At 33.6% G+C, this 26,023-nt stretch overlaps 2 protein-coding genes across 13 annotated transcripts; both read right to left on the bottom strand.

Moving 5' to 3' along the window:
• Positions 1–1,041: 1,041 nt before the first annotated feature.
• Positions 1,042–20,674, bottom strand: LOC124416431 (phosphatidylinositol 3,4,5-trisphosphate 3-phosphatase and dual-specificity protein phosphatase PTEN). 12 transcript variants are annotated; one of them, XM_046897511.1, is made up of 10 exons: positions 20,301–20,671; positions 17,802–17,937; positions 16,558–16,837; positions 15,617–15,746; positions 15,222–15,500; positions 14,890–15,035; positions 14,384–14,544; positions 13,872–14,156; positions 12,899–13,211; positions 1,042–1,548 (listed from the first exon to the last, which is right to left on the bottom strand). In XM_046897511.1, the coding sequence occupies exons 1-10, from the start codon at positions 20,405–20,407 to the stop codon at positions 1,529–1,531; spliced, it is 1,857 nt and encodes a 618-aa protein (XP_046753467.1). In that variant the 5' UTR covers positions 20,408–20,671; the 3' UTR covers positions 1,042–1,528. The 12 variants fall into 12 exon arrangements, with proteins under 12 accessions (XP_046753467.1, XP_046753473.1, XP_046753466.1 ...); XM_046897517.1 differs by having other exon boundaries at positions 13,031–13,211; positions 20,301–20,669; XM_046897510.1 differs by lacking the exon at positions 1,042–1,548 and adding an exon at positions 5,966–6,286 and having other exon boundaries at positions 20,301–20,672.
• A 1,217-nt stretch (positions 20,675–21,891) lies between these two features.
• LOC124416445 (outer mitochondrial transmembrane helix translocase) lies at positions 21,892–25,557 on the bottom strand. Its single transcript, XM_046897542.1, has 6 exons — positions 25,264–25,557; positions 24,086–24,322; positions 23,447–23,648; positions 23,130–23,326; positions 22,868–23,046; positions 21,892–22,556 (listed from the first exon to the last, which is right to left on the bottom strand). Exons 1-6 carry the CDS (start codon positions 25,414–25,416, stop codon positions 22,394–22,396), a joined length of 1,131 nt encoding a protein of 376 aa, XP_046753498.1. The 5' UTR covers positions 25,417–25,557; the 3' UTR covers positions 21,892–22,393.
• Between the last annotated feature and the right edge of the window lie 466 nt (positions 25,558–26,023).

Raw genomic sequence — 26,023 nt, 5'->3', positions numbered from 1 at the left:
ATAAAAGCTGTCAAGCCTAAACATTGCAAGAAAATAACACTTAATTTTGCTATAACACCCTAGCACAAACGATGATCAACTGTTAAAAATAATTATTTAAAGTAGGATCGTTTGATATTTCCATTGCGCCACTGAAATCATATCACATGGCCATGAATATTTATCCTAATCAGATGAAATAAAATTCATTAAAATTCGTCGTAATTGTGAGCAGTCTAAACAGAGCCATTGGCAACTACATTTTTTCATATGACAATAGTTCATACCCAATATAATCGTTTCCTATCAACATCAATTACAAGAATAAAACGGGAAAATTTTCAATTCGAGAACGTGAAAAATATGACTTGAAATATTTTTTAAACTTGAATCCAATATCTAATGCTTTTTAATAATGTAAAAAATTATTAATCACAAAGTGAAATTTTCAAACATTTTTGACGTGATCTTTGAACTTCTAGCAACAACTTTCCTAAAGGCTGTTACATATTATTACGACATTATGTAACTAATAAAGCAGTAACCTAGTATTATAGATCACTTTAACGATTTGTGCCTTTATTTTCATAAATAAATAAATAATATTGCTCTTGGGAGCCACTAGTTCTTTATAACTCGGAAAGTGATATCCCCAGTTTGCTGTCAATAATGTGCCACAAGACATAAAGAGATACACTCTTTTCATTTAGTATCTAGAAACCAAAATTCTGTATTAATGCATGGTGACTTGACAGTCAATCTTTTGCTGAAGAAGTCTAATGTAAAAAACCTTATATCTCAATTCCAACTACACAAATCTTCTAAAAATAGAACTCGATGTAAAGTCTTATCTTAATTTGTAGTTTTACCGCTTTCTCATAACTGGAAGGGTTTATGTATAGTATTAGTACATAATTTGTAGTTTATGATAGAATATGGAATGATGATGTTTACGGTCACCGGAATTGAAAAGTCGTACTGCCGAATAAGAATAATTTTCCATCAATGTCATTAGATATGCCTATTACACTGCATAACCAGAGTTCACAAAATTCGCATGTGGGAAGTATATAGTCATAATAATTCTAAGAAAAAAATTAAAGTCAGAAATTTGCTATGAAACAAATATTTTGTACGAAATATGATTGTATACTTCGTTAATGGGAATTTTGCAACAGTTTGATTCGCATTTGTTGTAGATTCAAATGCTGAGGTATAGAACAATCTCGAAACGAGAACAGTATAGAAATACTTGTGCAATGATTAAATTTACAGCGTATCTTTTTTGCTGTTTCTACCCTAGCATGAATATGTAGGTATTAATTAAAATGATTTTCTATAATATAAAAATAATGAATGTAATAATGCAGTGTGGACTTGTACCGGTAAGTAGGAGAACATGCATGCGTAACGGGTGTCAGGCAAGATGCGATGGTTGATCTGTGGATTGATTGATTGGTAGTCAAGCAATTGGTGCATTGCAGTCTGGGGTTGAACAACCGTACGTGAGGAGTAAGCTCTGATTGGCCCGCCATCAGTCATGTCTCAGTCACAAGTACGTCGACTCCCCTGGAATGCAAACCCAGTGTCAGTCACAATTCAATTTTTTTCGTGGTGTTGTTACATTTGTTGTTACTTTCTACCAATAACACCAACTACTTTGTACTTAATATGGCATAATATTCTCTTTTCGACATTTTATTTACAGTAAGTATGGGGATGGCTTTACCGGAATATTACAATTCTATTCAAAAGTAATTCACACTATTTATTTGAGAGGCAGATGTGTCTGATAAACTGAATTGTGATTTTAAGTATTATTCTTATACATATGCATGTTACATGAGGTTATTCCATTGGTATTTAAACAAAATAACTTTTTAAAACTGAGGAAGAAGATGTATGAAGAGTCATTTTCAAGGCATGATAATTAAGTAAACAAAGCTGTAATAACGTGATAAAAATGCACAGAATATTATGAAGGAAAAACAAAACCCAACACATAGTATTAATATTCAAAAGCAACAGATATGTTCCTTTTAATTAATGATAAAATAAAAATGAAGAGAACTCAAATAAGACTAAAACATTCATGCAGTATTATTTTAATAGGTATCACTTACAAAAGTATGACCCTTTAAACAATTTTGTTTTCCAGTAAGCATGAAAATATTAGAGTAGAATACAAAGGATAGGCTGAATTCTAACAGTTTTCCTTATTTCTATAGATAATTAGATTTATTTAGTCAGGTACGGAAAATGAATTTAAATTAAAAGATTGGTGTGGAAAGTTGTCAATTATTGTCTTTTTAAGCAATTTTACTTTCAGTTCCAAAATGAGATTGTGATCATAAAAAATTTCAATTCGAATCATTATGTTACAGTAGCCAAAAATTTGTAGCTCAAAGCATCTAGTAATAATGTAAAATATATTCTTTAGGGTTGGACGATTCTTTGTTTCTCTGTGAATTTCGATATTGGTCTTCAACAGAACTGTACAACAAAGTTAACGAAACGGCTCATATTATCTCAATATTTTGTTGGATGATACATTACTTTCAGTTGTAAGAATACTTTCATCACAGTACACCATATCATATTGATTCAATTAAATGTTTTCATGACTAATGTCATTAATTTGATGTAATAATATTGGATCGTTAGTTTTTTTCAAACTATTACGACGATCCTAAATGTGAAGAAAAATAATTTAATTAATCCATTTCAGTTCGAACAAGGATATATTGGTTCCTAAGATCAGCAACAAAGAAATTGATTAGTAATAGTACAAATGTTAAGATTCGATGTTTTTTCCATTTGTATCTCGTAATAAATAATCATTTACTCTATTCGTAGACGCACTGAATAACACAGTCACACTGAAGAGCTTTAATTAGCAATCGCACCCAGATTTTCTCTGATAAAAACGGAACTCGGATTAAAAAGTTTCACCACTAACTAATATTGTACAATATTGTGTAATATAATTTGCCAAAAAATTACACATAAGTTAGTCACTTACAAAAGTTACGATTTTTTAAAACTTATCTCACAGTAAAAGACGGCAAATCAACAGCAATTTGGAATAAGACTGATTTGATACTGCGTTCACAGAGTAAAATTTTTGTACTGTAATCTTGCAAAACACTGATGATAGATACATCTCTATGAAATCCCTAATTTTATTAATTTCTTATGTTTTTAATCAAATATTGATTTGAAGGTCTCAACTGTTACACATACAGTGCAAAATGTAGGGAAAGAATCTGCTTGAACATTCTTATATAAACTGCATAGTAACATTTATTTCTCAATAACTAATGCATATCAATTCATAATTTTATAAGAACTGTTAAATTCTATCAACATTTAGGTACTTGAATAATAGAAATTGGATGAACAATGATTTTCATTTGTGAGTAATAACTATTTGAATTGACTAGGCAGTTCTTCATGCAACCAAGACACGTATGTATTCTTTACTGTAACAGAGAGCGTGAAGATTGGTCTAGTCAAATTTTTATAAATAAATTTATCATTTTTTTTTCAACAATTGGTACAGTTTCAGCGCATACGCAATCATTTTTGTTCAAATAGGACCGCTCCATTGAGAAAAATTCATGCCGGTGCCATGAAAAATACCAACTGATAAAATGAGAGTAAATTACACAATAGTTATAAATGAACACGATTCATAACATAAAATTAACTGGAAATCAATTCCCTTACACCCGGAATTTTAAATTAAAGAAAAAAATGAAATGGAGTTTTAATGAATCTTCAGTAGATTTAGAAATAATAGAAGTGCAAATTGTACGCACTTAAATACACGATTTACAGGATAAACTTTGAGGGCATTAATTTTCAGTAATTTTCACATTATTTGATCAATCGACAGATTGGGGGTGACTGCTGGGTATCAAAACATTGATAATCATTGGTTTATCCTATTTAATGAAAACCTGTAATCCTAATTGGTAAATTGGTCAAGTTTTGACAATAGTTTAAAATTTGTACAAACTTATAAATCGTATAAAAGAATCATGTTAGAAGGTCTCATAATTCAATAGACTCGTGATTAAACAGTGAATGACAAACATCACAAGATACACCATGACACAAACTATGTAATGAATAGAGAAAAGTAAAAAAGCAAAACGCGCCAAAAAATCCTGCAAACAAAGGGGGTACGATGGTTAAGCTCGATATCGACCTGGTATTGCATGCTCTATACTCTATGTTACATTAAAAACTTTTAAAACTAATCACAGAGCTAGATGCACACTGAATTTAATGTATGGTAAAGTTTATTACTAACACTAATCGCCTAAATCGCCAAATAATTGTTAGAAACCTGAGTGACCCAACTTGTCCAAATTTATTCAGTTTGAAAATACCGCAACAGACAGTAGGTCCTTATAATATAGAAGAAAATTGATTTTCATTCGAAAAATTGTGACGATTTTTGTGTCAACATTTATGAATGACAGAAATTTGATATTTCAAGAACGCGAATACATTGCGAAGGGAGAAGCAGACTAAAATGAACTGTCGAACAATACGAGCTTGATTGAGGTGTTCGACCCACACAATGTTTCATTGATCTAATTTCAGCTGCAGCTGATCTTTCAAAAGATATCGATTCATGATGTGGATCAATTCTTTCATACTTAGATGCGTTTGTTCAATTTCTCATGTTATATAAAAAATTATGTGTTACATTCAATTCCTAATCAGTAGAAAAAAAAATTAATTAGATTTGTTCATTAAGTTCCTAACTGACCACGTTTGAACACAATTTCTTTGTGATATTCAACTTGCCAGAAATATACAAATTCAGTACATATTTAGCTCTATGAATTAAGCAAATATTACATTATAAATCCCTCTCACACTCAGAATTCAAGGTAAGTGGGTGTAAGTGAGATCAATTTTCGTACTAACCAATTCTGAGCCAAGAGGCGGAAACAAATAACGCTCCCATTACAATTATTATTGACTTACAATTATTTATTCCTTATGAAAATATACTATTTTCTTTTTAATGTACTTTTCATTCCACTCCATTCTATACAAAAATGTGCTTTTTGTTGTAATCCTGCTCACTTTTTAATCAAGTTCTTGTATCGCGAATAAATTTGTTGAAATTTCGATAATGATATACATGTAGTATGTCATATTTGATAACATAGAAACGAATGCATTCAACTCAAATACACACGTGTTATAAATTATGGATTTGTAAGAATCGGTTGATTTCGATTTGAAAGTGAATTCAACCGATATTTAATGAGTTAAGAAAAGAAAGTAAATCAATAAATTGTTGAAATGATAAGCATTTATTGAAAATAATAATCAATATTGATAATACTTGGTAATGCAGTTTACCACAAGATCGATTTATTAGATATTTTTTCATGATGATGCAAATCTTCAATTTGTTCATCACTATCAGAAGTATATTTTGTATTCTAAGATCCAATGATTGTACTGCTTTATTGTAATGCCATTTAGCTGCAACTTGAGTAGGTTTTGAATTCGGAGAGGATCATCAACTCCTCGCTACTGAAATTATTATTGTTAGCAATACGGTTTTTCTTTGGAAACCATGCAGCTCATGCTGAAAATTCAAAAAATTGAAAATGGTTTTGATTGCTATAATTCTGATTTTTAATGTAATGTTTATCAAGAGCATAAAGATATTCAAGCTGATTTTGAATGTTTCTAATACTCTCGTAATTCAAAGCTTACTCTACTCTCACAAAAATACAGAGTATAACTTGCAAGCATTGGAGATTCAATCGATGGCAATCAGCTCATCTATTCCAACAAATCTTTTGTCATGTAGTGATAATGAATAATAATTCTATACACCAGTTGAGAGTGTTTAAAATTTTTTTGTACAAAACCGCAGTGAACCTATCAATAAAAAATCTATTGTGGCATGCGATACACACGCAAAAAGCGTGCCAGCTTATTCTTCTTTCACAATATGCATCCATGGGATAATAATGAATATAGTTTACGCAATTTAGCCACATAGCGACATGGATGTACAGCACCAGTAACTGATACAGCATAACTTTCAATCAATATTAAAAATGCCTTTTATATGACAGACAAGAATAAATTCATGACAATCAGTTACTTGTGCTATTTACGTAAATCTATGGTATGATATTTATGCCTGTGAACAGTACTGTGGCCTGGAGACCAATGCAGAGGAGAGGATGCAGAACTCACAAAAGATCTATCATTCCTCCATCCGAGAGAAGACGATACCGTCCAACTTGCTGATCCAAATCCACTAGGAGCCAATAGACACAGAGATGTTGATCATTTATTGAGCATATTACGACAACAAATATTAAACCTAATGTTATCGCAACTGAAAAAATGCTGATTATTTTAAATTACAGAATGATTGTTAGCAACCTGTTTCATAAGTAATACATTTAAAAGTTTACCAACAACTTCTTCTGTAATTATCTTTGACAACGATATTATAGGTTACAACGACATAGAGCATTGTCTCAAAAGCTCTGTATGATGCTTTGAAGAATAACCAGCACTTGTTCACTCATATTCTTAGACAGAATTTCAGCTACAAAACACCAATAATTAATCAAAACTGACTTGTGATACAATGCACAAGCATGTAGCATGCGATACCAGTGTGTGGTGAGAAGAGCACTTTAAGGGAAAAAAGTTTTGGATGCATTTCCAATGACAGTGTTCAACTTCTTTTTTGCTTGCTTTACTCAAAATGGTGCGACTAAGGGGTGAAAATTACCTCCACAATTGACGAAGTTTTTTATTATGACTAATTTCTATTGCTATATAACATAGATGAGACACAAATGCCCCAAATTATTGCAAAAAAAATTCATTAGTTTAGTTATACTTTACACTTCGTCGAATTATGAGAAATCATATTTTCAGTTTTATAGACTATATGTGCGTGTACAAGCGGTGCTACCTGGTTGCAGACAATGTTCAAACTGACTGAAGAGTATAGAATGGTGGGTAGCTCATGAAGTGAGTCCAATCTGACTATTTAAAGAAAAGAATGAGTCTGTCCTATCATAGTACTCTTTTCCTATCAGTCAGTCAAACTACTGTGGCTAAAGTTCTGGATGACGTTAATTTTACACAATGTCTCTATATGATGTATATATTGTTGGCTACTTTATGCTATACATAACAAACTGTACATAACAACTTGTTTTGTAATCGACTCTACAGTGCAGTCTCTAATTCAAATATTGAACGATGTTCTATTTTTCTAAGCTGTCGTCAGAAACACTGATTAATTTTGAATCCGGATCACTAAAATTTCACGTTAAATCCCATGTTATACGCAATAAAAATGATAAATGTACAGACGAACCCAGAAGGAGCCACATAACTAGAAAATGTTATAAAAAAAAAGTATCATTATACAATTATAATATATAATCTTATCATCAAAGTATCATATACAGAAGTAAAATAGTAGCATAGCAATATGTTTAAACATAACTACTGTAACAATAATAATAATAACAATCATAATTATAATAATCATAACCATCTTCATCAGTATAATAATATCACATTATAATCATTATACAATATAATCGCTATTGTACTTAGATTCTGTATAATTTTGTCAATATGGCAATCTTGAAATTGATGGATGTATAAATTATCAGCATGCAATGATACAAAAAAGTGAATGAAATTAATACAGTGGAGCGTCGATATTCATTTATGGGGTTTTTTTACTACAAAAAATTATTAGTTTAGTGGGGAACCAATGAATTTAATCACACATAAGTATATATTATTGAAGAAAAAAAAAGAACTATTTACACGATATTGCCTCAGGCCACGAAGAGGAAATTAATATGTATCATATCAAATAGAAGTATCAGGTACCACGTTTAGTTTCATAAACGAAACCAATCGTGTTTAAGATTCTGCTTCATTTCAATTCAAGACAAATGTGGAATCCATCACAATTGGAGCAATTGAGAGAAAAGATTTTTCAATAATATTCTCTGAACCATTAGAATTTGCATGTCAATAATGAGATTACTTCATCTCATATAGAAGATTAATATAACGAAAGCTCACAAAGTTCATTCCACGTAACCAAAAAGTAAATCAAAGAGTAAAAGGAATTTGAATATCAAGAGCCTATAAACTTTATTCTATACAATTTATGATCAAATAGATTGTTTTCAATACATCAATAGTTATCCACTAGTGTCTACATACATACAAAATTCATGTTTGAGCTACGGCGATACTAGCTTCATGGATACGATTTTAACGATTATCATAAATACATCTGAGCTTTGTAGCTCTACTGGCATATCACACCGTTTTCACCCACCAGAAATAATTAATCACAATGGCATATCCTATCACTCCTTTAATTGTGAAAAAAATTTTGAAATGTATATAAGAAAAGCTTCATCACTGTCGCTGATACAACTCAAATACCAATAGCATTTATATATATAAACTTCATCGATGACGCAAGATTGTATGTTGCTGTAAAATGAATTGATAAATAGATGAACAGTCGGCTCGAATAACACGGTAATTTAAAACTTAAAAAAAATGGGGTATTAAATAATCAATACATGTAGAATGAGCGCATGCCATGGGTATGCATATTTTACGTTCCTAATATAGCATAACATCTTAACACTTTGAAACTTATCTTTGAATAACATTACAACTTCTTTCAGCTGTATAATCATAGCAACATGCAATAGTTTAGCTGTGACCAATGCAATATGTAAGGGAAAAAAACGTTCAAGGATGTTGTCAAATATAGGACAATAGGCGAAAATCTGCAACATTATTTCCTAATTGACCACAATATGACGATATTTACATGCCTTTGTTTCTCTTTTTGCGCGATTTACTTCGAGTCATCTCTGAATAATTCAAAAAATGTGGCTTGAAACGTTAGTCGTGCCAACAGTTCAAATAATGCAATTTCATAATAAGTATCCCACTTATGAAGACTATTTTTCCTTCAAATTATCCTGAGACTTCCACGGTTGCAGAATAAATCAAATATTTTAACTACAATTTAATGTAAATAGTAATAGTATTTTAACTTTTGCACAAGGGATATACCAAGATCGGTAAATATGAATTGCCTGATACGTTTGTCCGTGCTGTTGTACAATTTCAATGTTCTGATAAATGGGTTATCAAGAATTTTTAAGGCATTTGAGGGATCACATTCTGATTTTAATTAAATACAAGGTAAAAAAAAAATGACAGTTGAAAAAAAAATTGTAAAACGTTCCTTTTTAACACTAACGTTTACTTTAATGATCCATTCCAATTTCCATCCTGAAACTAGTTCACACGAGGGCTCATCTTTCATTTACACTCAATTAATAATATATTACCATCATAACAATAATTACGTGTATAACTAAGCTAAAAATATATAACTTTTCAATACATTCAATAGAAAAAAATGTAGAAGATAGAAAGACAATTGGTGTTATGTCTGTACAATGTGTTTCTTTTTTTGTTAACTAGGTGTTTGTGGGGTCGTTTTATTATGTATATAAAAAAAAAACAGTTCATCTGTGGGTTTTATGGTTTGCTTTCAATAAATCAAGGGTTCGATTCATTACCCGCCATGAAAGTTGAGCGTATCAATGAAAATATTATAACCCATGTACGAATGGGCCTGCAGAGTTAGCCTATCTCGCGAGATATGAGAACATTGCAACGAATCTATCCGACTTTTTTTCTTGAATGATGCAATAACTATTTATTTCAACAAAAAGAATGTGGAAAATCTATTCCGTCGCGTGGTTAAAATGACACATAATGTGCAGCAAATTTTTGATGAGTGATGTTATTAAAACTATACTTAATAGATATTGTTAATTATTTTAATATATTTATCTGTGAATCCCAATATTCTGGTTGTCTCAGCTAACGAAACCTAGTGAAGGATTTCGATTTTATGACCGCTTTAATAAAATCGAAAAGTCCACCATGACAAATTGAGCATGATTTAACTCGGCTTGAAATCATTATCGTTAAAACTTTTACACCCGTTCAGATTATTTCTCTCACTGAATATGATAACACAAATGTTGTGCCATGACTTTTTATGAAATAATTAATTACACAATTTAGAATATTTTATGTTATGATTATATTCTCCAATTTGCAAATATAAAAAACATTTTGAGTTATTGAGATATTTAGATCTCGAAACATATCTCAGCTTATTGAGAAGGCATCATATTTTAAACACAAAAAATTCACCACAAGACTGGTCCTATATTGCGAAGTGGATACTAGACAACTGACTCTCCAAGTAACATCTTACCAGTTCTGTATTAATATCACAAGGCTGGTAGCAGTCAGGTCATCTCAAAAAAGTGAGAAAAGGGACTTTCGGACCTAAACAAAGTGACCCAAAAGTGACTGATCAGAATTAATTATCGCACAGTAATTGAATGACAAGTGCTACCGGTGTTATTCATCTCATCAGTAAAATCCCTATTTTCAATTATGTCGCTGCATACTAGTTTTCATTGTTTTACGCATTTTTTCCGCATTACAAAAATTTATCACTGTACACGAAATTTAGTAAATAAATGACATGTATCGATAACATCTATTCATGAATTTATTGTCCTTTTCAGACGGAATATTTCCGATGGATCCAGTTGATTTCCGGAAATCAACCTAAAGCTGACTTCCTCGCTGAAAATACTATAAAACTCAACGAACAAAATCTTATCTCGTGGATACTGCATGTGAAAAAGTGGCTCTGTTAAAAAAAAGTAACTAATAATGAGCAAAGTGACTGACTACCAACCCTGATATCAAGTCAAAATACCCTATAGAAAATAAATAAACCATTTTAGGAAAACATTGAATCAAGGATGAAACAGACCATAGTACTGTTCTTTAATTATTTTATAATGAAAAAGCTAAGCTCACGAACTATTTATAACAATACAGTCTGATAATACCATACTCTTGGCCTTTGAATTTTATAAAGACTGCTGGCAAACGTTACACAACTATTTTCATACGTCGGTAGGCACAATTCAAATCTATTCCTGGTATTTTTATAACACATTTTTTAAGGACACTCAGAATAAAAATTTTCTAGTGTTGTCATATTCTGCGATGAAATCTAATCTCTGTGAATTTCAATCTCAGATGAAATGAGCATGCAAAAGATTCTACTTTAATATGTCACAGAGAATATACAGTGATAAACTTTTATAATAGTTTACGATTTATTCAGACAAAATTTTAACAAATCCAATGCAAAGTAATTGAACGTACTCATTTTAATACGTTGAAATGAGTCCAATAGGTACTAATTACAACCCGCAATATTCGCAATTACTAGTTCATTCATCAATTTCCAAAGGTGACCATAAGCTTAAATCTAATTCCATAACAGACCGCATGCAATCCAATGTTTGTTATACACGTATATACTACATTCAATACCATTATGATGTAAGCTATTACGAATTCTTTTGCACATCTCTTAATAATTGCATACATTTCATTCACTGTTAGAACATTTGATTTTTGTGACACTACATCACGTGAACATGAAATCGAATTTCTAGAACCCGTTAATTAATCAACAGCCATTGCATATTTTGATCTCTGGAAATAGAGTGAGTACTTCTATAATTGATGAAATATTATGTAAAAATATTTGTACCTAGATGGATAGAATGACAAAATAATCAAATTTAGTTTTCATACAAAGAGTGCTTTTCAAAAATCACTTTGGTGAAAACGTAGAATCGTAAGTATGACCAGAATTTCCTAAAAATGTTATGAGAATAAATCTGGGATTTTTTGTACGGCTGAGAAGTTATTCTTTACAAGTTAATCTATTTGGATAATTATTGTTCGTAGCTCATAGAGGGTATACTGAGATAAAATGAACAAGCATTTATTGAAAAACAGCATAAAATATGTTGTGTTTAATGTTTTTTTAACTAAAAATAAATTATTTTGGAAACTATAGAAATGCGAAATGAATAAATAGCAACCAGCTGTAGATTGTTATTTTTGTTCACTACTAATGAAAACAATGCGAGAAATTTACATGGTAGAATGTTTGCCCTAATTTGAAGCAGTCATGAAAGATAGATATTGACCAGAATCTTTGTGACTTCCATGACCACGTGATACACCATATATCTTATTGCCAAATAAATAACTCAGTGATACGAAACAGTTCAGAAGGATTTTGATATGATTCATTTTTTGAACACCTATATTTAAAACAAAACTTTCGTTAATTACGTATAACGATTGAATTTATTTAAATTCCATGTAAAGGAACACGTTTGCGTACGACATTGTGGTGCCTATAATTCTACCAGTAACGAAATTGTGAAAATTAGAAAATACTTTTAACTAGATAGATAGATTTTTACCGTCTAAGAGCTTGTGATTTTTTCCAATAGCCAATCATGACTAAAAGCCGATAATAAAATTGTAAAACCCCAGTATGAATTGTAATAGAAATCGAAACCTGCCGAGTATGGCTAGCTAGTCCCAAAACTATCTAAAACTATCAAGTTTCCAGCCATGTTTGAATTAGATTATCCAGAGTTATCTAAAACTGGTTAATTGTGGCATGCTGCTGATGGTTTGCAAAATGATAAGACTTTCAGGTCAGTGCATGTGATACCGCAATAGATTAGAAAATACCGTTGTTTTGAAAGAAACTTAAAACATTCAGAAAAAATTCTTCACGTTTTTGTAAGCATTCATTAATAACCACGTTCAAACAGTACCAAAAACAAACAGATGAACTACATATCAAGTGTAGCCGAACGCACGAATGTAGACGAACGTTTCACACTATTAGTACTTTCTCTATGACTACTCCTACCCTTTTCCCCACGTGACAGTAAGCTTTTTGCAGTTTCCCTGAGACTAGCCCTGTGGTGGGTATTGGCGTGTGTCTGGCTAGAGCTGTGTGTGAGTGGATGATGACTGACCACCAGAGATGCAGAGGACTCACCCGACTCCCAGCCCTCTTCATCGCCTGTTGTATCACACTCGCTGCTTGAACCGTCACTAGACTCGCTTGGTGTCTCTGAATGATTAATCCCTCCCCGTATTGGTACACCATCTGATTTATTAACTGTGTCCGATACCGATGGCTGAATACTACTAGCGACTTGATGCATGAAAAGGCTTACCTGAAAAGAAACCACATACATATTGAACATCATTCTAGACACAGACAAAAATACGTTTATAATTAACTTAGAAGTTAATTATAAATTGAACGTAGAAGTGAAATCACAGGTTGCAAATTGGACATACTCTCTATATGATATCTGTTGCAGAAGTTGGTTTGTGTCACAGAAATTTTTACATGACTCACTCTTTAAACGCATAATTGCCAGGTTAAGATCATAACTTATCAGATCTCAGCGCCTCATCTCGAACTACATTGAATATATGACAATAGCTACAATATGACAGATTCAAATTCTTAATCTGCAAAGAAATTTTGTTACTAACATTTCTCTCAGGCGATAATTTTTCTCGAGTTGGGGCTGGAGTAAATTTTCAAGTTATGAGAGATCGAAAATATGTGTTATCCAAAGGAAATATAACCTGATGAATAATTGAAACGTAAAATATTATTAATCATTTGCATAACCGATTGTGTACAAAATACATGTCCCTGATTAACCTGTTTTCTCACTGCATGAGACCTTGAAATTCTTGTTTCAAAGCTTTAAATTTGTAAGATTAGGTAATATTTGAAGAAATTAAGAACCTTCCAACATATTTAACCACCATGTGCCAATAATCAAATGTGAATTTCTTATTTCAATCTATAGACTCACTTTGAAATCCGCACTATACAGCTTGTGATGCTTATCTTTATGAGCATCATCCAACCCTGTCTTGTCGATGTTCAAGACTAGGGATGGTGGCATAGGACCAAGGCTAGCCAACGAACCTGTTCGTGGCTTGGTATGAGCTGTAACCATTGGTAATTCCATGGCTGTTCCATCACAGCTCAAGGCTCGTGTGGATCTCTTCTCTACTGGTATATCTCCATTGTCGTAGTGTGTAACCACATGTTCACGTACAAAAAATGTGTTGAACCAAAAATGAAACATCTTCTCCTAAGTAAAATTAAACATTGGTTAGAATTTTAACTAAAAGCGTCAACTAAGCACCCATTAATATGCAGCATAAGTATAAAATTTAGACAATTGGAATGAATTTTACTAAATATTGATTAATACTATAACGATAATTAAAACTATACTGACTATATCTTGTGTGAAAGACATTATTCGATTATCTGAAGAGAGGAGTGTAATTCATTATAACAGATAATAACACTTACCTTTCGTTTCATTTTTGGCTTGTGGTAGAAGTCTATTCGAATATCCCCACAGAGCGAGACTGGTTTGACTGGCATGTGCAGTGAAGTCATGCCTTTTCTAACTTCGTAGTCATCCGATATGAATAACTTCTCATTAGATGCAGATATTTCGAAAAAAAGATCTAGAATTTTACAAAATATTATAAATTTAACTATCTAGAAAAATGCCTACCTCGATCGATAAATTAGTGAGGCCTGGAAGTATTTTTTGTATATTTAAAATTTGAAAAAATTATTTTTTAGTGAACATTTTCCTCAGTACTTTATAGATGGTATTCCTTCAAGCAATTCACATACAGTGTAATACTACTCTTAGCTTTAGGGGGCAATTGTAAAACAAGTATAAGGTGTCAGCTTCTACATAAATTACTTATTTTCGATCTTATTAGCGACAAAAATTGAAGTGTAATTAAGTGTACTAATATTCAAATTGTTCACTTTCTATTTGGAAAGCTTATAATACTCACATCCCTGTCCTCCGTTAAATGTTGGAACAGGATCCAATCTAATTTGCTGTAAAGTCAGATGAACGGGTTCGTACAGGAGCTCTTCCTGAATTAGGGAAGCATAGTAACCCACGTACCTCCTTTGCGATGGTATCGTTACTCCTTTTCTGTTTTTGACAACAATTCAAGAATTATTGGGAAATATGATCTCAGATGGTTAAAGCTACAGTTTTTCTATCGTGTTACAATTAAAATTAAATTCACTAGAATGTGATTGACTTACTGGAAGTTACTATTTACCCAATGCATTAACGAACTGGTTATCTAAAGAAAATTCTGTCTCGAGTCAATACCTATCATGTGTCCTCTTGGTTCCATAAAAATTAAGGGCATCTGTAGCTGTACTGAACTGCTTGCTATGTAAAAGATAACAGCATACCATGACACCTGTACGACCTTTTCCTGCTTTACAGTGAACGACTGCTACATTTTCTCTATGCTGGGATAACCAAGAGTGAACATCTTCGCAGAAAGGCCTGATTTGTGATAGCATTGGTGGATTATGGTCATCAAAAGCATAAGTAGCCACTCGTAGTTTAAACTTCTTACCATCATATGACCTTTCCGAGCAGCTGTAAACATAGAACAGAGAAATAGATTAAGATTGAATGTCAATAGCAAACTATAATAAACTCAAATATATTTTATAAATTGGAATATAAGTAAATAATGATTTTTAAAATCTTACAGGTTGTAAATTTTATAGTGATCTTTGTGCTTGGATTCAAGGAATTTAACAACATCATCAATATGGTTTCGGTAAACTCCTTCCAGCTTCTCAGCAGGGAAACCCATAGCGATCAAGTTATCTTTTATATCTTCATTAATACACAATAACCAGTTAAGGATTATCAAATTGGTTAATTACTTAAAAACATTGTCTATATTCACTATAAATTAATATTACTACAGTGTACTCTGATCATACTAAACCTTTCTTGGTCAATGAGGGCATTTAATTCATAGGAAAAATAAATTTACTGTTCATTATAAAGATAAAATGAAAAATTGTAATGTTAACCTATCGTGTTCATATAATCTATACAAATATCAAAGTACACCAATTCCTATTAACAATATAAGTCAAATTTTGCAATTTAATCTTTATAAACATAATTCAGTCACTAACAATAATTTACCATCAAGTTGATTAAAAGATTTGCTACCTACTTATTTTAATAAGAAATGTAACGTCTTAACAATTCCTGGAATTGATAAAGAAATACATATGATTGAAAGTTAGGTATAAGTACCAGTGCAAACGTTACATAAAAATTTCATGTCACCGCTTGATAAAACATCTTACGAGTACTATGCAAACCACAGATGGAACAGTAACTTCCTGACCACTACGGTAACATTTTCCAATGATAAAATAATATCTAACAGTACTATAGTTGTAAGGATAACACGACATGGTATTACTCGACATTATGAATATTAAAGAATGGATCATTGAAATTATTTCCAGTATCTTATGGTCTGGGTGAACCCTGAATTTTGAATATCAGCAATATTACCAAGAAAAACCATTTGCTATTTTTAATTTCAGCCACATGATTCTAAAGGAAGAGCATTCATTCGATGGCCGATTAATTATTTCAAGGCAACAAGTTTGCAGAAGGATACATGTGAGATCAAGATTGAAGCCATCTTCGGTAAAGCGTTTCCTACGCTTGCTGACTAGCCCTTTGATAGGGTTGGTCATCTTCATATTGCTGATGGTGTTTGCCATGCTCTGGTTGTGTCTTAGCTCACCCTCCCCACCACCCTCCGTGTCAGTCTCCTGTCCTCCTTCTTCTCCTCTTCCTCCACCGCCACCTCCACCTCCTTCCTCTCCTTCTCTCCCTCCTCCTCCTCCTCGGCCTCTTGCTCCACAACTATCTCTAACACCCTTAACCTGTGCAAACTATTCAAAGTAACATTCAAACTTAAATGGAATTACTTCTCCAGATTACGTCACAAAAAATTACCTTAATTTCTTTCTGTTAATCTAAATTGTTCATTCCTAATGATGACAGATTAATATGAGGAAAAGTAAATCCAATTTCCATCTCACCACTAGATCGGAAACCTAATAACTTTTAATCAACATTGGTTTTCCGTTGCCTACATATCACGTTGTGTTTTGTTTTCTGCAAAATGCAAGTCAAACTCTTTTCCTTAATTCTGATCAATTTTTTATGCTAATAAAGTTTTGAGTAGTGAAGGTCCCTGGTGATATTGACACACGTAGCTTTGGTCATGTACCTTTTTAACTAATTAACAATGGCAGATGTAAGTATGGAAAATTTGCTTTTGATAAACTCTCCAATTATTGCTCGACTACATTCTCATGTTCAATTAAACATATTTTTCACATGAATTATAATTATTACATGTGTATATGACATTTCAAAAGGATCAGTTTTTAATTCAGATTTCCTGTTTTACAATGCTCTGTGTTCTCTCTTGACTAAAACGAATCATATGATATCAGAGAAATCTTACACTGCATTGCCTCAGATAACGCAGAGAAAAGATTGCTACAGAAAATTAAGCATCTGCAAGTGTGCGTGAGCTGAAAATGAAAGAATAATTAGGAGAAGCGGAATCCAAAAGATAAAAACAATTGAGGAACAGTGTAGAAAACACAAGGATTTTTACAGTCACAAATTTAAAAGTAGGTCATCAATTTTCCAGGAATTATGCAATTTCCAGATCTACTAGATGCCCGAAGCATTTTAGATGCGCTTACATCAACGATACTGGTTTTTCTCCTCAAAAAATTATAATCATAATTGTTGGTTCCCATCCGAAACTTGACAATGCTTAAATAGTCAGATCAATATTAATGGGTGAATTGAAGTAAAGAGAGACGATGAATATCATACCTGTGGCTTCCGAGCTGCGACGTCACAGGAGCCCAGTTCTGGTCCTCTTTGCTCCTCCAGACAAACATGGAGGGGTGTTACCGATGCCGAGATATGCTCAGATATTTTGTTATTGAGTCGGCTGCTGGTGGGTCTCCTGCAGGAAAAGCATATACCCATCAATTCGCAGAGCATAGGACCTTCGCGCCCTCCGTTTAATGGGGGCGTGCGACGATTCCTCTGTGTATTATTATGGGTTCAATCATAACGAGAAGACACCATCGGCACAATACGCAGGTTACAGAAGCACAGATTTACACAGCTCTTTTAGAGATCTTGAAACACGCAGCATGATAACCGACGAACAGTGAAACTGGCTCGTGCAGACTTTTGAACTGAATGTATACATATGAGTGTATTTGGTCGAAGAAATATAAATGAGACAATGACGAAAATAAGGTATAAAAATTACAACATTGTCACCTTTCGCACACACATACACAATTGGCAAATGAAAATTCACAGATTATTAATCCAACACCAACAACAATCGGCGAAACACATCGAGGCGGAAAAATAGGCTTCGTAATAATAAAGAGACAAGGTTTTCCGACACCATCACCTTGGAAAAGACAATCACACCTACACAAAGGACAGCACAGAAGAAACGAACTTTCGATGAATTGGTACCGAAAGGTTTGTCGAATGTACAGCGAATAACGCGAGACACGGAGATTTTCATTCCAGCACTCGGATTCACGGTGTCGTTTTCACGGTGACGCCAGAAGGCAGAAGGGAGTTGAAATATTTCTGTTCGAGAACTAGGTAGGCGGCTGAGGATATTCAGAGCACCATCCACGCTAGTGTCAGCCTATTCGAGAGAAAACGTTTACAACATCCAGGATGACAGCAACGCTCGTTGTACTAAAGCCCCTGGTTCTCATTTATGTATCTATGTACCTCACTCACTAGCCGTTCTCAACATGTCACTGCGTCAAGTCACTCACCAACAATGCATCGGATGCACCGCGTTGATACGTCGCGTTCGGGGGAAAATAATGGTTAACTTTTTCACGACCGTTGCAGCTTTGGTTAAACGCGAGCGTTCACTCTCCAAGTCATCCTCGTGCTAGAGCTGAGAACACATCGTGGTGTTGAAAAAAAATAAATGTGTAGAAAAAAAATTCACGTTCAATTAGCTAACGGAAGTCGTCTTTGTAGCGTCCATCTCAGGCACATTCTCGTTAGACCCGACCAACCCGACCGACCTGAAACTCGATCACACACTTAATACATTTCGCACTAACACCGCTACTCGATACCCATTCACGTCGACACGATCATATTGGTTCGGCCCGCTTCTGACATGCGTTTTTTTCTCGACGGTAGTACGCGGGTCTTCAGAGTGCCACGAGCCCTGCAGCATTACAAGGGAGGGCACGGGCTTTGTCCTGTTGCAAGTTTCATTTCCGGAAACTCTCACCGCTGATCGCGGCGCTCGAGATCATCGAGATGGAGATGTGCGCGCGATGCACGCCATCTTCTCAAGTGCGCACAAGGCTCTTTCGAACTACGAGGTTCTCTCGTTTTATTCGGACCGTGTCGATTAACTTACATATTACCGAGACGTTGTTTCAAATCCACACGTGACCGTTCTATCAGTCCACGATATAATTTTATAAGTACAAAAGAAATCGCTCGATCCGCTTATTTCCTATATCAATCCAGCAGGCAAACAGTAGAACCTTGTTTTAATCAAGCTTGGCGTAGTAGCTAACTACTTGTCTCAAGACACGGATCCACGTGCTTTTTATGCACCTTAAAATTCTCGCTAAACGATCTTTGAGCGTAATTCTCACTATCTACGAATGAAATGGATTAAAAATAAATTTTTATTCATCTCCCTGTTGTTTTTGGCCGTGAAAATATCAGAATTGTCACAAACGTCCTTGACCTAGCTGTCAGGTCGGTACTATTTTCAGCCGCGGCACTTTTATAAATTAATCCGCACCGCGGATTTTCTATTCGCTTTGAAGTTGTTACTAGGTCGTTATACGCTTGCCTTCAATCGAAACTCCACTTCGTAATCGCTATTCATTCATTGATATACCAATAATTCAATTCGTGTGATAGTATATCAGGAATTCTCGTAAATTTCCTAAAACTCATCGCATAACGAGATTTTCATTCCACCCTAACTTCAGCATAAATTTTATGTATTGACCCACTGATCGGCATTGCCCATAGAATTAGATACCTCACGTAATTTCTGGATACGATATTTCTTCTCAACAATCAACATTATTTAATATGAAACCATGTAAAACTGGAGTACTAATGAGCTTACAGTATTGAAAAATGACATCACAAATTAAAAGTGTCTGGAACGTGACAATTGAGCTTCAGCACTTAATGGCTAAATATGTCTTACAATCAGTTGTGCGATATCACAGCTGTAGCAATGAATATTTAATCTGAACCAGGCGATTACAAAGAAGCAGATAGAGAGATAAAACATACTTATCAGTCCGTTTATCGATATCCTCTTGCCATACAGCTATCTTTAGACAGGCCTTTAATTGTCTGACATTCGTTGCACCAATAACTAACTTATCATGAGATACCATTCACTAGTAATGAAATTCGTTTTGTAGTCCAATGTTTTCAGTTCTCAAAATACACGCGCATATACTATACTGATTGTTCTATGCTCACGTATGCACATGATGTACATACTAGTGCTTGATACGTTGGGTGAATCAGCTCGATGAGCCTGTAAAGCCAGCTGCGACTACATTTTGGCAGGTAATTTCAGGACAGTTTACAGGCTGATTCAATGCTGATTAGCTGGGAGCTTTCTCAGAACTTACCACTTCTGTCGACTACTTGAACATTTTATTTACGAATTAGTCTTTCCTAAGTAAGACCGAAATAATGATTGTAACAGTAGGAGACCATAGAAATAAACAATCTAGTTCTTCCGTAAATAAGATTAAGTACATATAAATACTCTCGACAGCAATAAAAAAAGAAATTTATTTAATGAATTGTGCTTGTAACCCGAAGTTAAAAATAAAATTAAATTTTTTCACTCTCAAGTTCGAATTACTTCAAAGAATGAGAGAAAGATCAAATTGAGATTTGAAATAATAACTCTGACGACCAAAGAATTAATTTGAAGCCAATAATACCAGAGAAATTTAGAAACACTATATATTCATAAAAGGTAGAATAGTGTAAGGATTACACATCTTATTTTTTTCTCTAGGAATACTATTCTTTATTAAAAACAATTTGACCTTCATTCGTTTATAAGTATTCTCAGATAAAAATCAGTGTTCTTCACTGTCAGATCTTCAATTTACAAGTGATAATAAATCAGAAAACGCGGCAATTTTTCTTGTTAGGTTCGTCCTAACAATTGTACATGTACAGAGAGAATCTCCGACGACGGTCCTTTCACACTAACAATTGTTAACAAAACTTGTGAAATCACCATGAGTGGTCCAATTGAGTAAACTCAAAAAACTCTTGTGGTATGTATGTGTAGCGAAAATGAATTGACATGCCCCCAAGCAATTATTAAAAGAATGCTTCAATACTTATGTAAAACATGAAATAAGGAAGATTCAGAAGGATATTCCTATATTATTGTGGATTTCAATATTCCGAATTCAGGTATTCACCCATTTACTAATAGATTACTCAATCGGGGAAGATATTTTTTGAATTGTCCTAAGTTTGAAAACGTAATATCGCATTATTTTGAATATTCGTCAAGGTTTTGGATATGAGATTTCTCGACTAACACCTCGAGTTTGACTAGTCGGTGCAGTAATTAGAATATGCCACACATTACAAATAGATCAACCGAAAACGCGTTATAAAATAAAATCTGAGAATCAGAAAACGACTTTGAATCAGAGTCGACATTCAGGTCAATATTTTTAGTGTAAACTATTGACAACGATGATTTTGAAAGGAACTAAATCGTGTACAGTTTTTCGGATACATTAGTTCCCACACTTTCATCGAACTCATTGTACAACAATTTATTCAATATTCATTTTTTACTTTTCTGTCATGTCTCAATTCATCATATTCACCTTCCGTCGTAAAGCTGCTCTAAAATTTACTGTACCCCGATAATCGAGAGGTATGCCTCGCATAACAATAAAGGCTAATGACCTCATAATGGCAGCTAAAAGAGTCGCAATCCAAGTAAAAAATTTGTATTCCCATAAATTTTCTATTTTTCAACGTTTACACCGGAAAAAAAAACTTATAATTAAAAACAGAAAATACTTATCTGTTTCAAAGATCAAATACAAACGGTTGCTCTATGGTAATCCTAATTTTCACGTATTTTATAGTTGAAAATGCAACAACTAAAAAGCTTTCGTATATCACAACGTTTACAGGAATATCCCTTTGATATTTACTATATAAATCTATTCTACACATACGCTGAACTGTCACCTGGAAGAGGAAATACAAAGTGCTGAGTCCTAATCCGTGATGTATTCAGGGCAACAAATGGAAAAGAAGTACTGGGTGAATCAGAGTATGCTAGACACTTGAGTAGTTGAATTTAAGAAGAAACACGATTCATCCTAATCTAAATCAAGTTTAACAGCATTAAGAGTCCCTGTATGCACTTTGGAGTCCCTCATTTTATGTACGGAAATCACAAGATCTTCCATTGTAATGGGGCGCAAAGCGTCATGATATTCTTCGTCATCCGTACTCGTACCAGCAGATGCATTGGTTGCAGGTCTGAATCAAAAATACACAACATATAGCAGGGTTATTTTCATTTTTCAATAATTTTGTATAAGCTTATACTTATACAAGCATATTTATAATATATGTAACAACTAAATAAAACTACCTTGAAATAATTTAGATAAAACGAACAGTATGTAGTACAAGGTTAAAATTGTTTTACATACATACATGATTCAATTATTAGATAATCTATCAGCTTTTATTTTGGGACAAAAGAAATTGCTTGTCACCAAAGGTCTAATACTGCAGTATGTTATCACTGTTATCAGTTTTTGGCCAATGAAAAAATTTGTACTCACGCATGATGATGACGAACGAAGTCTCTGACACGATAGACAGATGCGTTTCGGCAGAGCTCTCGTAAGTCTGAACCAGAAAAGCCATCGGTCATTATGCTCAAACTGGCTATATCAACCTCTTCCGCCATTGGCTCCTTCTCAAGAATAAGTTTGAGGACTTGGGCCCGTTGCGCAACATTCTTAAAAATGGCAATTCAATACAGACGCATTAGTCATACTTACGACAAGTGAAAAAAGTAAAAGCAAGTAAGACTAAACTTACAGGCATGCTAATGTGAAAGGTTGCAGGCATACGTCTCAGAATAGCTTTGTCTAGATCTTGTGGCCTGTTTGTAGCTCCCATAATAATCACAGTACATGTAGGGTCTGTGATAAGTCCATCCCATAGTGACATAAACTGTGCTTTCATCATTGCTGTAGCTTCGTGATCATGTGTGTTGCGCATCCGAAGGAACGAATCTTCACAGAGTACGTAATTTATTAGTCACAGTTGGGAGCAGCATCGCAATTGATTGTGAAACAACTACACATACGTACACACAAAACTTGTATTGTTCATTTTTAATTGGAAACACATACCAATTTCATCAATGAAGATGATGCATGGCTGAAGTTTTACAGCCAATGTAAAAACAGCAGATGCCAACTTTTGACTTTCTCCATACCACTTGTCAGTCAAAATGCTTACATCTAAATTTATGAATCGTGTTCCTGCTTCTTTAGCAGTTGCCTTTGCAATCAGAGTTTTTCCACACCCAGGTGGACCATGTAGCAGCACACCCTTCAAATTAAAAATGCATGTTGAATATTTGGAATCTGTGATACCCAACAACTGCGCCATAATTATATAAAGTTATCTCAAATATAAGGTCAAAGTTTGTAAAGTCAATGTAACAAGGTGTCAAAAGAAATTACTGTTTTACAATTTTATACATGTTACAAACGCAGCAAACAGTTAACCATAAAAGCTGAATTAAAACAAAACATTCTAATTTTGCAACCATAAATTCTAAAAATCAATTCGAAAATTGCTTAATGGTGTCTTTTTAGAAATGTTTTTTGCGCTAACGTTACAAGTTTTTACTTCTTCTTGCTATCAAGAAGCTACAAGTATCAAACAACTTTAAGGTTGGTTGAATATTGGCACAACCTGAATAACACATTGCTGAACATATGCAAGGAATAGTACTCGGGAGTATTTTAATTTATTGTAGAGACCTTAGGTGCTTGGGTCAGTTGTGAATCAGCAAAAAGGTCTTTTCGCTGTATTGGCAGAATAACAGTTTCCCTGAGTTCCTGGATCACATTTTCCAGTCCCGCTATATCTTCCCAAGATATTGTAATGTCGTTGGGATCTACCAGGTGACTAGCAATCATCATCTCATAATCTGTTAGCTGATCAATAGCTAAAGAAACATTTTCTGTCATTCCCAATCTACGTAGATGTTCCTGAGCCTGAAAAACACAACACTTGTAACAGATGTATTTCAGAATCTAAAGGATAATCTTTAATATAAATTGCATCTCATGAATATTTAGAGAAATATAACAAATCAAGTGGTTTGACTTTTTCCTGTTAGTTGTCGTAGTATTTACTTTGGGCTTTTGTACCATGGAATAGACTTGGTTTACACAACCATTCAGTTTATTTCAAGTATAAAATCTAATTCACGTTTTTCGACAAATGAAATTAGAATATAATAAAACCTCATGTTGTCTTGATATGAAATTTTCACAGTCGTAGCTTTCTAACTTTTCGTTTGCAATGCTCTTTAGACAATAACTAGAAATTATGACCTAGGAATTCTAATTGAAGACATACATTAGCTTTCTTAAGTCAAAACTAACATACACTTTCATTGTCTGCATTAAAACAAAAATCTCGAGATATCAACATTGGATATACAATATCATGTTCACAAAAATATTAATCAATCTAGTTTTAAGACGATAATTACAATACAAGATTCAAGCTGTAATCAAAGATGATGTCAAGCCGAAAATTGGATGATTATTATTAGCTTCACGAGTTGAAGTTGCTTGGGTAACATGATCATCCAAATGAAATGGAGGGGAAAACCCCGCATATTGCTAACTGACGCCATTAAAGCAAAACGAATTATAAAAGAATCACGTGTAATTTATGATTAATTTGCCATAAAACAATCTTCTCTCTCAAGAAGCTATTGTCTTTGAATGAAATACAATTCCAAAGAAAGATCTAAAATTGCTCTTGCTGCATATCGTCGAGATTCGGCAAACAAATTTACAGCGGTAAATGAACATCTATAATCAGCATGGTTGGAATTTAATGACAAACAGAGTAATGAGAAGTTTTTCGATGCTAAAATTATAGAAGCCTAGTTTGATGACAAAGTAATTGACGCATGATCAACCTTCTTTTTCGCTTTCTTCTTTGATTTGGTAGTTGGGTCGAGTTGGTTCATCAAACATCTGATGCTGATATAGGTGATAGCCGTAACGACCGATAATCTCACCACGAGCCCAACAATTTCACTTCGATTAAATGCGCCATCCGCCATATTCATTGTAATTAATTCTAGTTTTGAAATATTATGAAAAAATATTAGTAAGGTGACGCATGCAATTCCGCACCCAATGAATGTAACCTAAAAAATTTAACCAAACGGTGTGAACTGTGAACCGTGTAACACAGTGCAGATGGCAGACTGAAGACAAATCTATGCTATGGGCTAGGAGCACTACCACCATGGAGCAATGAGCACGGTGTAAGAAGAAAGCTGAGATAATGAAGAGGGACAGAGAGGAAGCCCGATCAAACGCTGCTCACGCTCGCGTTTTTTGCGTCTCTCATTTAGTAGCGGCCTCTGTCGCAAAACAGGTTTTTTGTACAGTCGAATTGCCGATGCGATTGGCTTCAGGCGTTAGTTGAAACGTTGAAGAATATAACATGACGATCTTGTTGAAATTCTTCGATTTTCAACCGAATAGAATTACGTAAAGATAAATGAGACATGAGAGAAAAATCGCAAACCTTGTTTTTTTTTTTAGTGTATAAACATAGGATTGAATTTTATAAGATAATGTTACCAGTAAAGAATCTGTACGCCACAGTGTATGTAGATCTGCCAATATCGGTATATGGAGGTGTAAATTGCGTAACATAACGGTTTC

This window comes from Diprion similis, chromosome 2 (genome assembly GCF_021155765.1).
Source record: "Diprion similis isolate iyDipSimi1 chromosome 2, iyDipSimi1.1, whole genome shotgun sequence".
In the NCBI taxonomy this organism is placed as follows: Eukaryota; Metazoa; Arthropoda; class Insecta; order Hymenoptera; family Diprionidae; genus Diprion; species Diprion similis.
Note: the sequence above shows the minus strand (reverse complement) of the source record. Positions and strands in the feature narration are given on the sequence as shown.